General features: G+C 38.6%; 1 protein-coding gene across 36 annotated transcripts in view; it reads right to left on the bottom strand.

The window, feature by feature from the left end:
- The window catches only part of LOC116704888 (neurexin-1a), a 261,617-nt gene extending 254,542 nt beyond the window's left edge, over positions 1–7,075 (bottom strand). For 23 of the 36 annotated variants that reach the window (XM_032540595.1, XM_032540602.1, XM_032540600.1 and 20 more), the window contains exons 1-2: positions 6,548–6,766; positions 4,046–5,395 (exon numbers count right to left, since the gene is read on the bottom strand). In XM_032540595.1, the coding sequence (XP_032396486.1) occupies positions 4,046–4,757 (712 nt within the window). In that variant the 5' untranslated portion in view covers positions 4,758–5,395; positions 6,548–6,766. Of the gene's footprint in view, positions 1–4,045; positions 5,396–6,547; positions 6,836–6,897 lie in introns of those variants that run through there. The other 13 variants (XM_032540624.1, XM_032540641.1, XM_032540613.1 and 10 more) reach the window with 4 other exon arrangements.
- Between the last annotated feature and the right edge of the window lie 5,558 nt (positions 7,076–12,633).

The following is a 12,633-nucleotide window of genomic DNA, read 5'->3' as shown; positions in this document are numbered from 1 at the left end:
TGTGCAAGCTTGTGGTTGGACAGGGGAGATTTGACAGGTCTGGTGGCAAATCCTGCAATCCTTTCATCTAATCAAAGTAATCCAACATCTTTTAAATTATTTAATGAAAAGGTACATTTCAAACTGTGATGTACTTTAGAGGTGAATCAATGTATGAGCATTAGGTAAACTCATGAGGTGACATAACTGTTTTACTATGCCTCTACTTTTTGAACAGGTAAATTTGCTGAATATGGATTGTGATCCTGACTGGGATAAGACAATTTATTTAGACTTTAACTGAAGCTTAAATCACTAATTTAAATAATGGTCAAAAAACATTTGCAGTAGTTGTTGCTTGCCTCCCCTGTACAGCTCTGGATGGGAAGAAAGCAAGAAGCAACACCACATTACCACAGGAGGTGGAAAAGATATCTCTACTTGCTAGAATACTGAACTAGTTGCCAAAGGTACTAATGGTTGGATGCTTTCATCCAAAGGGAAGTACCATGATTTCAAACAATTTCAGCATGGATGGTTTTGGTGGCTATTGCGTCTCTTCGTCTTGCAATGTTAGTGCCATGCAAAAATGAGAGCTACCAGTCTTAGTTCTTTTTTATGGTCTGGTGTCAAATGTAGTGACGCTAAACAACATGGCTGGGCAGAATCATAAAATACAGCTGATGGGAAGAGGTCAGCAAGGACTAACAGTTTAGCAGTGGTTTAGCTCAAATAAAAGACATACAGGATGTCAAGAAATCTCATTGTTAACTCAAAGCCGTTATTTTGTGCTATTTAGACTCGGAAGGCAATGTAAACAGTTTTGGTGCTTGTGAGTTTTTTTACAGACACACAAGAAGAAGGATGTGATACACCAACGCCAAACATCCCCATTTTTGCAATTGAATACATATAGCTAGATTTAAAGCCGGGGTAATCAATATTTCTATATTACCAATGGATAAAATGTGTAACGTGAGAGAGATGCTGCTCTTACTAAGAACCAACAGAGAATGGCTCTATGTGGCTTTATAACATCTTTGGGCTCAATGTTTTGATTTTACGACCCGCAGCTTTAATGTTTTAGTTCAGTCTAAGCGCTCTTATCAGCACCGTTTCCAATGGCAAGGGGCAGCTGTTCTCAGCACTGTGAGAAAATCCCTTGTACAAGTCCCGCCCAGTATCAAACAGCAGACAACATAAGTGACTTGCTGGTTGAAAGAGTGTAGCATTTAGCAGCTATAAAGCCAGATCTCCCCTGAGGTGTCGGCGGAGACCAAAACAGAGCTACAAAAAGAGTAAATATTGGAATTAAACGTTGTGTAATGTTGCTTTGTCTGCTGGATGTGTAATCAGTCGACTGATTTCTAATATGTTTGCCATAACAACTGAATATGATAAAGTGTATACATAAAGTTGTCAAATAATAATAATGTGTACTTTATTAATCCACTAAATGGGGAGATGTCGGAGTGAGGAAGTCAACATTGTGTTTATGGGTAGATATGCTGCACCAGAGTTTCCGATTTTCTTTTTTTTAATAATGCTATCACTGCTTTTAGTGTAGAAAAATATCCACTATAAACAGCACCACTAGAAATGTTAGACCCACATGCTAACTATGAACAACAAACTTAGATAATGATGTCACACACTGCCTCTCAGGAAAAAACTTTTAAAGTCATTGCTATATTCATCATAAGTTGACTGAGTGAGAGAACAGTGCTGTTTGCATGTTTTGCGTAATTCCACCAAGCAGAGCAGGAGCATGATTGAGAGAGGGATTTCAGTCCCACGCTGTGCTTTTTGGCTGTCTGGGATGAAGGCAGCAGAGGACATATTGTTTGTCTTTGAGGCTTCTGTTTGTGTAATCTTGTTGATCTAATAACTTCAGTTTAGTATCCTGTAGTTTCTTTTCCCTGCTTTGACGTGGTTATTCAGGCAAGATATACATATAGTACGCAGATGTATAACTATCAATTTAGACCTTCAGGAGGAGTTTAAGATGCTGCTCTCTTTCTGAGTGTTTTTCTCACCCACCATTTTGGAACCTGCAAATGAGTTCATTCAGGAGAACTAAATCTGGGAAAAGTGACTCCTTTGTCACTGTCACTGCAGCACCTAAAATTAGGATGAACAGTGATATATTCAGGGTTTCAAATCAAAAGTGTTCTGTGTCTTTGCAGTTTTTGTTTTTTAGATCAGCACACACTTACTTTATTCATTGATATACAATATGTTTTGCTTGAGATTCATTTACTAGAACAGGTCCATGATAAAACCAACTCCCCTATAAGTGTGTATATAGATATGTCAAATGGAAAGTGACCATATTTTTAAGGATTGTTTTGGTTATCATAAAGAAGCTTTCATCTTCATGAACCATAATGAATATGGTCCCCATTGTCCTGATATATTTATAATTGCATTACATTCATTAAAGGATAGCTGCTCAGCCTTAATGCAGCAAAAAGACGATATCTTTCACATCACTCATCTTAACACTGCAATAACATAACTAATTAGTTCTTTCATGGCCATAAACCTATTAACATTAGAAGCCACGAGGTGTTAAAATGATGATCTTTTCCTACAATTGCTTTACTATCTAACATTCAAGAAATGGAGCCATGACAGCAAATACTAATTAAATTGCAGTATCATTCAAAGTAGTTTTTAATTTAAAGTCATTCAGGGTGCTATGATGCAGTATTGCAATACAGCCTGCTATTTCTCACTGATGTGCAGTGGTTTAAATAAACAAATACTTAATGCTGCCCAACACTGAAAGCCTGTTAGTGAACTACAGAAACAATCATTCATTGTGTCAGTGCATGAGGTTAGTAAAAGACCCTAAGCTCCTTCCCGTTAATTAACCATTAACCAAACATGACTACAGCAGAAAGTACAACATAGGACATTCTAATGTCTAGTGGCATTTCATATTTGCCTCAATGACTAACAACAATCAGATGGGAATATATATTATGCTGCATCAGTAAATTATCCAACGCTTGCCTAATGAGTTTATTGTTAATAAAAGATGCACGTGCTTGAGTAAAGATATAGTATATGAGCATATGAAATGAAATGTAAATTATGGCCTATATGTTATAATGAGTCGATCAGTGTTTTAATAAACTTAAGAAATAGATTTTTAAAAATAAAACACACACCGTACACGTCACACCCTTCCCCCATCACACTTGGCCTGACCAAAAAACCTTCTCCTCCCCACCACAGCAGTAAACCGCCAACCTGTGGGCAGCTCTGCACTCAATACCTTACATGTTGATACACTAATGAGAGAACTAACAGACATCCTGATATTATGATCACAATGTTTGGCCACGACAAAAGTGACACTATTCTCACTACCTCAAAGAACGCCATGTTCTCTTTGTGTATTGATTAGCCGGGTCTTTTATTCTTCTGCATTACACAGTGGAATGTTTTATTGGTTAGAATGATTTAGCCATTTAGATCACCGTTTTGAGGGGAAGTCGTGGCTCAGTCATGCTTGGTTTGCTCTTGTTTAGAAAATGATATGACAGCGATAGAGTCTAATGTGACAAACTTAAATTATCAATGCAATAATAATGACACAAAAAAACCTCACCCAGTTATAATTTTGGTTCTCTTATGTTGCAAATATCTGTTGACCGCTTTTTACACTATGTGAAGTCAATGACATCATTCGTGTTTACTACATCTGACTCTTAGGTTACTCCTACTCTTGCGTTTGAGGCAAGCCATTGGAGAGGATGTTTCAAAGGTCAACCAATCCCCATGGACCTGTTTTATAAGAATGGAAGACACCTTTGGGGATGGAGAACACCTGCATGTTTTGCTAATGAGGCCTTGCAGGAGATTTGCTCATTACAAACTGTAATGCAGATCGATGACACACATATGGATTTAGCCAAATAGAGGAGGGAATGGCATTACTTTATGACTAATGGGGCACTTGAATTTGTTTAAATCAGTCCATCTTGCAGCTGACTGGAAAGGTTACAAAGGACATGTTGTACCGACTGTATGTCTGAACTGAATCCAGATGTCTTACCTTCACTGCAGTCCTTTCCTTGGAACCCCGTCCGATTGCAGTCACACGTTGGTTCATTGTTAATTAAACTGCAGACTCCTCCATTTAAGCACATGTTGGTTGAACCGCAGAGGTCTTTCAAGACCCCTTCACTGTTGATCATGACAGACTCCGTGTTGTTGACCTTTACGTCTGTTATCCATCCAACGAAAGGTAGCTGATCCTTTACTGCAGCTGATGTGAGTCGCAACGCCACGGATCGTAATTCTGGTGGTATTCCACCAACAAATAAATGGCTGAAAACAGTCATATCCCGTCTTTTTGACTTCACCTCAACCCATTTTGTCTCATTGTCCACCTTCAGGGTTGTATTCTTAAAGTTTCTCCTTATTGTGACTGCGTGCCATTGGCTGTCGTTGACTGCTGTGTCAGAAACGACGGTTGCAGGCTCGGCACAGAAGATCGAGAAACGAAGGCTGAGTTTACCATTCAGTAAGAAAAGTTCTAGAAAGTCACAAAATCCCTCATCGTCGAAGTAAACTAACAGCCCATGGGAACTCTTTGTTTTCATGTTGAAGCTCATCTCGCTTTCACAACATGCATTCCACACTGGAAATCTAGCCCACTGCCCCTCAGCATCTGTAAATTCTAGACAACTGCCTGTTTCTACAAAGCAGCAAATGAGCAGCCCAACCCAAATGATATGGGCACCATGTGGCTTTTGTAAAACCATTGTGTGATCACAAAATCTGTGCAGGTTAACAGGGATTTATAGGTCTTAATTTATTTATAAGAACCTTTGCTTAAGCAAGAATTATATTTCTTGTTGACTGTGAGAGAGTAGACTGGCGTGTATAAGTGACTGTCTACATGTATAAAAAAGTGTGAGCTGATGCATTGTAAGAGAAGAGATTAAATGCTATATAATATTTGCATAGCAATAGGCTTGGCCAGCACTTATTTCCTGGAGCAAATACCATTACCTCACACTGTCCAGGCCACTGGCCAAACCTCTCACTGTTTGCGCCAAAAGGGTTTGAACTGTGTAAAGGTCCTCTCTGCCATGGCTATTTGGAGCAAAGTGATAGAAATTCAAATATCCATTGGGCACACTCAATCTAATTTGTGTAATTATGGAACAGTCCCTTCTGGTGCCAGTTAGTGTGTGCACGGTTTCACTTGAGTTAAAATGGCAGCTTTAATCTTCATGTTCACGCCAACATTCGTTGGCATGTAACTGGAAGCCTTGCTTGGGGCATTTCACCCTGCATCCTCTGTAGCAATGAGAAAAAATGCCATATGGAGACACGTTGGCTGAAAAGCTCAGCAAAAGAAGCAGTCTGTCAAGGTTGTCCTCAGTCCCAAAGCTCTCTGCAAAAGAAAAGCAAATTTAATATAGTATTTTAATACAGTATCAGCAGTTCTCACCACATCCATTTCCAAATCCACTTTGACAAAAGCTTTAATCAAAAGTCAGAGTTAATACGATGATTAAGGCAGAAGCACAGCCAATCAAGCACTTATCCAGAAAGGCTTTTGTTGCAACAAACCGGAACATGAGCCACGTAGGCCTATCCAAAGATGAATATTACCACGGCTTTCCAAGAAGCCTACAGCAGCGCTGGACAGTGGTCTGCCAGTGTCCACCTCGTTTGTGTTTCAACATGCAATGTTTAAAAGATTAAAAAAAATACGTGCACATTGCCATGGAATATAAAAAAGTAAATGACTATACAAAATCAGCATCATTAATCGCAGATGTTCGCACGTCTAAAAACAATTTCTGCAGACAATCTCAGTTACAACAAAGTAAAAAAAAAGGAAACCGCTTATTTACAACATTATTTCTTTTAAGAATATTTTCTTTTGCTTGCACTCGTTCCAACTTCTGCAACGGCGAAAGACCATTAGCCATATCAGCAGCATTCCCATACTATTCACTGGCCTGCCCTCTCTTGAAGACCTAACATGAGAAAAAGTGCGTCATTTGATACACAATGGTTGGTTTGTGTAAGACGAACCAGTTGGGCTGCCTCTGGGTCTCAGTCAGACCCCCCAAAATGTGCTCTTCATAACAAATGCCCTCGTCCCTATTTTTCGGACTATGAGACGGATTCTGCTTTTCCTTCCAAACACCAAAGACGATCACCTACATTTAAAACCTCCGCAATTAGTTTGCATCTCAATGAAGAAAAAATGGAAATCGGGTTTACTTGGGCACCGCACTTTGCTGAAACATCTCCAGGAACATCAATGAATAACAATAAATGATCATCGTGCATAATGAGATATAACGTAATCCGCACCAGAATTTAGCGTTTCACTGGCTAAATATGACCAAAACGGGACATCATCTCATCAATATGCCCCATGCCATAACATCCCCTGGGTGACAGCTGTAAAGGGCGCACTAAAATAAGAGTGTTATTTTATCTCCATATCTGCGGATTTTTTCAGTCGCTCACAACCCTAAAATTCCTTGCAAAAAAAAACAAGATGAGACGGTATTCTTTTTGTTTTTACCTTTGCACGTACACCTTGACTTCAACGGGACCCTAAATAGTTGGCACAAGAGAAAAGCAAATGCGATTTCATGCAAAACACCGCGGGCTGATTTTTAAAACACGACTGTCCGTATTCATATATTCGGTCCGTTGGAGAGCCTGTACCTCAAATCCACTCTGGCGAAACCTTCACATCAAGATCTGCTTTCAAGTGAATCACAGCATCAGCGCGCGCGCCAGAGAGAGAGAGAGAGAGAGAGAGAGAGAGAGAGAGAGAGAGAGAGAGAGAGAGAATGGGAGACACACACGGGTCCACTTTCACTCTAACTCTACTAAAAACCTTACATGCTTAGTGGTAAAAAAAATGACCTTAAATATTCTGTCCTCCAAGTTTGTTTCCCGATTTTAAAAAAAAGACAAAACACAACCAAAGAGAAAAATGAAACTGCCGGATGAAGTAGGTTGGGAGCACGGGATGAAAATCCAGTTATCTTTGTGAAAGAGAAGGTGCAATCTGGTTTCCCTGTTGAGCTTATCCAGCGACTGTCAGGAGCCACAGACAGAGCGGTATCACGTGTCTCTCAATGATGTCTACCGGGGAGGGGCTGAATGCAGTACCTTGGACAGCGCCTCTGCCTCCACAAGCATCCATCCACGGCCATTTATAAAGGCAACTTTGGAGATAAGGCTTGTAAAACTGCTGGGATTGATTCATTGATCACACTAGAGACACCCAAACGCAGAGAAGCAGTCATCGGTGGTTTTCTTGGAGCATGAGGCAGTAGTATTTACAGCAAACTACAACAGCTTGTGTCCCAATATGTGTATATTTTCTGATAAAATCAATTCGACTGAATTATTGCAACCGATCAAACCTGCATAGCATGATATAGAAAATGACAACCAAGTCAACAAACAGTTCTCAGTTTAGGAGTTATGATTATGTCCAGCTGAATGATTAAATACTCATGTATTTACGTTTGTGGCATGTTTATGGTACATTGTGTATTTGTTACTATCTCCAACAGCTCTATGGAGGTCAATACTGTATTATAAAACACAATAGCATGTACTGTGTAGTCTAAATATATATATTGCATTACCTGTGTAAATGTGTTTCTATTTTGTATAAAACCATATGCATGCATATTTGCTTTAACAATGAAAACTGCTGTATCAATCCACCAAACTATTAGCAGAAGAGTTTTAATCATGAATGTCCTCAATCACTGTAATTACTAACAAAAACTTAACTACTAGTTGCATACATAAATATCTGTATGCTTCCAGGAACTACTTTAGGAATGAAACAATTAACAGACAATAGCTACAAGTTGAGGATGTGGGCTGACGACTAGAATATTGCTATGGCAATCCTCAGGCCGGTGTTTAAAAGCTGGGCATGTGAAAGCGTAAAGTGAGCACTAGTTCAGTACATAAACAAGATGTCCTTGAATAAGTCACTTAAAGCTTAAAGAATGAAATAGCTCAGTAGCAGAACAAAGGCAAAAGAAACAGACCTCATACAGAGTTCTGCTTGAAAGGTACATGAATGGCGTCACTTACTGTGCACATTGAAACATATTTTTAAATAACATTTTAAATAATACTTGATGCTTGTGGTCTTGTCACGTGTTAATGTCCTAATGTGATAAAGTAGCCACAGAAGTGTTTCCTTTTCCTAGGCATTTTGACTTTCTCCAACTTATTTTACAGTACTTTAGATGCTATAATACTGCCTGTTCTTCATGTAGAACAATACAAAGAAAATACTACAGGTGTTTGCCTGTACTGCTTGTACTAGTTCTGTGATGGGTGTGTATAGTACACAGTAGTAGTAAGCCTTGCTTTTGCATTCTGCATTTTAATCCATGCAGTCAAACATCCACAACATTTGTCACAGTCTGCTACAACACTGTACGCATATTCTGGATCAACAGAAGCACATTTCCAGGATAATTGCTTAACATCCGCTCTTTGTGTGTTGCCATTCTCAAACTCTGTTTGCTTCAGAAAGCAACAACGAACTTTGAGCAAGCAAGCTACGCACTGAAAAGGGCCTGTTTTGAAGAAAGTTTGGATTGTGCAATAAGTCAGGCCTGCATAGTTGTTTCAGTGAACGATAACAAAGATTTACAAAGAATATGGTTGCAGCATTAACCATCCAACTGGGGAGTTGCTGCAGCACTCTTTCAGTGAATGTTAGTCAAACTACAACCATCATTTAAATTTACATTCATTTATTTTAATAAAATGATAATTGATAATAACCTATTCCCTTTGATTACAATTACACATGTAATTTGATTTTAAAATTCGGTTGGTAAGAGATAAACACAATTTGATCAGAATGAATCTGCCAATTTTGCCAAGAGTGAGGCGGGTCAACAGTACAAAAGTTAGCTTGCCTATAATGGAAGCGCATTTTGAATTTCTTCATAAATCAATCTCAGGCTAAAAAGCCTAACAGACCTAAGTCAGAAAACCCAGCAACTTTAACCGAAAAAAGTAGCAGGAGCACCTCTACATCCGTCACTCCCACAGCAACCCTGGGGAGTCATTCCCCAGAGTCCTTAAGTTCTTTTTTCCCCAGCATGTTTCCTTGGATCATGGAGCCTCCAAAATCATGGTTGCAGCTGTCGCCGTGGTCCTGATACACGTCCTGCGATGCCCTGTAACATCCTGCTACGCTCTGCTGTGTCCTGCTGTGTCCTGCTGTTCCGTGTAATGCCGTGCAGTGCCCTGCTATGCCATAAACTACTACAAACTACTATTTTTAGTCAGTGTTCCATTATCTTTTATTGTGACTGTTATTGCCACTCTTCATTTCAACCCCACCCGGCCCGTCAGACTCCGCCTACCAACAGCCTGGGTCTGTCCAAAGTTTCTTCCTAAAAGGGAGTTTTTCCTTGCCACTGTCGAAATGTTGCTTGCACTAGTTGCTTGCTCTTTGGGGAATTACTGGAATTGTTGTGTGCTTGTACATAACAGAGTGTGGTGTAGACCTACACTATCTGTAAAGTGTCTTGAGATAAATCTTGTTATGAATTGATACTATTAATAAAATTGAACTGACTTGAATTATTAGCAACAGACAACGAGGCAGCTATCTTTTGATGTGATTTAATTTAATTCAGTGAGTGATTTATACCCTTATATTTTGTGGCTCAGTATTTGAGCTTGTAGTTCGCCTGTTCTGTACCGTTGTTGTAGATTTTTGCGTTACCCATGCCTAGTTTTGCCCTGTCTTGGATTGTGGATTGAATTCTTGTTTTTCTTTTTCCGCTTGTGAAGCATTGTGATGGATGCAGTGTGGTGTGTGTTGGTTGACTATGTCTGAAATGTCAGCAACCCCAATTCAAAATATGTTCCCGCGGCCATGTGTGTGGCGTTCTCTTTTTCACGGTGCAAATGTTCCAACAAAAGAAGTTCCTTCCAAAGACCATTTTACAGACCCACCATTGCTGCATCCGGCCAATTTGAATACAGCCATACTTTTGTATGCACGATTAATTATGGTACACCATGAGCCATGCAGTTGTAGTAGGCTATACTGAAAGAAATTAGGTAAGACAACATTGATCAGTTTGTTGTACAACTATCTATTCACAAAAGTTTATTAACTAAGCATGTCTGGTACATGTTTCATCAACACAAAGCAGGCCCTGCACCTGAATTTGTAGACTCACGTCTGGTGCAGTTATGTTACAATCACTCTTTCAATTCAGTGATGAAAAGCTGCCTTGTGTGTTCAGTGTGACCGGTATCCTCAAAAATTTCTAAAAACATTAGCTAAGTGACAAGATTGCATTGTTGTCAGGTACATTATATCTCAAAAACATATTGTCCATTTAAAAATTTTTTCCTGGACCTTTAAGTTGTTTAAGCTGTTTCCATGAATAAATTACCATTAATCATGCCATTGTTACTCATTAAAACCTTTACTGGTCATTGCATTAGCTTGTTGGTGGTAGATGCTTACTTGCAAGTATGTGATTTGGTGATTTCTAACAATAAACTTGAAATTTAAAGTCAAAAGGACTGGAGTCAGTTTCAAAAAATGTTATACCATCAAGTGGGTACATCACAAAATTGGTCAATGCCTCTAGGCTTTGGTACAGTAAGTGGAAACCAAATTTGTGAGAGAAAGATGCTGTAAATGCTAGTTAGACTTGCAAATGGGACAAAAAGTATGCAACTGGAAAGACTGATTGAATAATTACTGTACAAGGAAATTGCATTTTCTACAGAGTAAACCTTCAACCCATCAGTGTTCCATTAATGGATTTTACATTACATTTAGCTGAAGCTTTTATCCAAAGCAACTTTCAACTGCTATATATATGTCAGTGGTTGCATGCCTCTGGAGCAACTAGGGGTTAATTTTAGTGTCTTGCTCAAGGACAAATTGGTTTATGTATCGCAGTGGGAATCAAACCCAGATCTCATGTGTCGTGTCGACAGCGCCATCACCACCACTTTAAGAACAAAAAGAAATCACAACTGCAAACCAAAATCTTTGTCTTTTGGAAGGTTAGATACTGCAAGACAATTTTTGTTTTTTAACTTTTGAGAGGTGCTTGAGTCACTATGAAGACAGATTGAGGAGAACAGAGAGATAGTGCATTGAGGATAAATAGAGGTCTAAGCTTTCCGGCTTCATACCAGGATGTGATAAAGCTGCTTTTTGGTCACACACTAGTAATCAATCACTTTCCAAAAAAAATCCATGTTAAAAAGCTTAAAAATCATTTAACATTAAAACCAATTATTTCTCTGAAGTTACTCAAGTTTAGTTAAGCAAACTGTACTTTGTTAGAGAATCCCCTGTTGTTGTGTTTATTTCTCTTATTCTGCTGTGGCTAATTATCTTTGTTAAATGTAACTGCATCTCAGAAACAATGACCCACAGCATCCAGACATTTCAAATGTCACACACTTCTAAAATGTGAAACATTTTCATCAATGGGACATTTAGGGCTAATATATAAAAAAAAATGTTTTACCTCTTATCCACCTGTTTATTTAAATGTATAACACTTTATAATAAGTGTACATACAGTATCACGAATTGATGCACGACATAATCACAAATCATGAAGATTGAAATACCTTAATTGATGCACAAGTCATGGTTCCTATATTAAGTCATGCACGAGATACCAATAATCCTTGTACATTACTGATAGTTCATGAAGTACTACATTAATTAATTCATGCTTTTTCATGCATAAAATCATGCATCAATTAATTTATGTACCCTTACTATAAAGTGTTACCCCTAAATGATTGGGCACAAAAAGAATAAGTAACTCAAAAACAATATATCTTCTATGTACTCAAGTTATGAACCATGGCTAGCCTACAATTATCATATCCCCATTCCTTAAATGAGCAATTTACTTTAACTCCATCCTTTCAGCCATCATAGGCTGCGTTTTAGGATACTACACAAGTTCTACCAAGTCAACTATGACTGTTTTGAACTTGTGTGAATTGCAAAACATAGCCCACTAAACACATCCTGGTCCAGTCTCAATACTGACTGCACAGAGATGAAATTGATATTGATCTTCTCATTTAACTCCAGGTGAATCAGGTGAATCGAATACAGGCTTAAAGTTTGGAACCACCTTCTCATTCAATGTGTTTTCATGACTATTTACATTGTAGATTATCACTGAAGGCATCAAAACTATGAATGAACACATATGGAATTATGTACTTAACAAAAAAGTGTGAAATAACTGCAAACGCTGCAAACCCTTGGTGTTCTCTTAATGAGCTTCATGAGATAGTCACCTGAAATGGTTTTCATTTCACAGGTGTGCCTTGTCAGGGTTAATTAGTGGAATTTCTTGCCTTATTAATGGAGTTGAGACCATCAGTTGTGTTGTGCAGAAGTCCGGTTGATACAAAGCCGACAGCCCTATTGGACAACTGTTAGAATTCATATTATGGCAAGAATCAATCAGTTAAGTAAAGAGAAACAAGTGGCCATCATTACTTTAAGAAATGAAGGTCAGTCAGTCCGGAAAATTGCGAAAACTTTTAATGTATCCCCAAGTGCAGTCGCAAAAACCATCAAGTGCTACAACAAAACTG

This window comes from Etheostoma spectabile, chromosome 17 (assembly GCF_008692095.1).
Source record: "Etheostoma spectabile isolate EspeVRDwgs_2016 chromosome 17, UIUC_Espe_1.0, whole genome shotgun sequence".
Lineage (NCBI taxonomy): Eukaryota > Metazoa > Chordata > Actinopteri > Perciformes > Percidae > Etheostoma > Etheostoma spectabile.
Note: the sequence above shows the minus strand (reverse complement) of the source record. Positions and strands in the feature narration are given on the sequence as shown.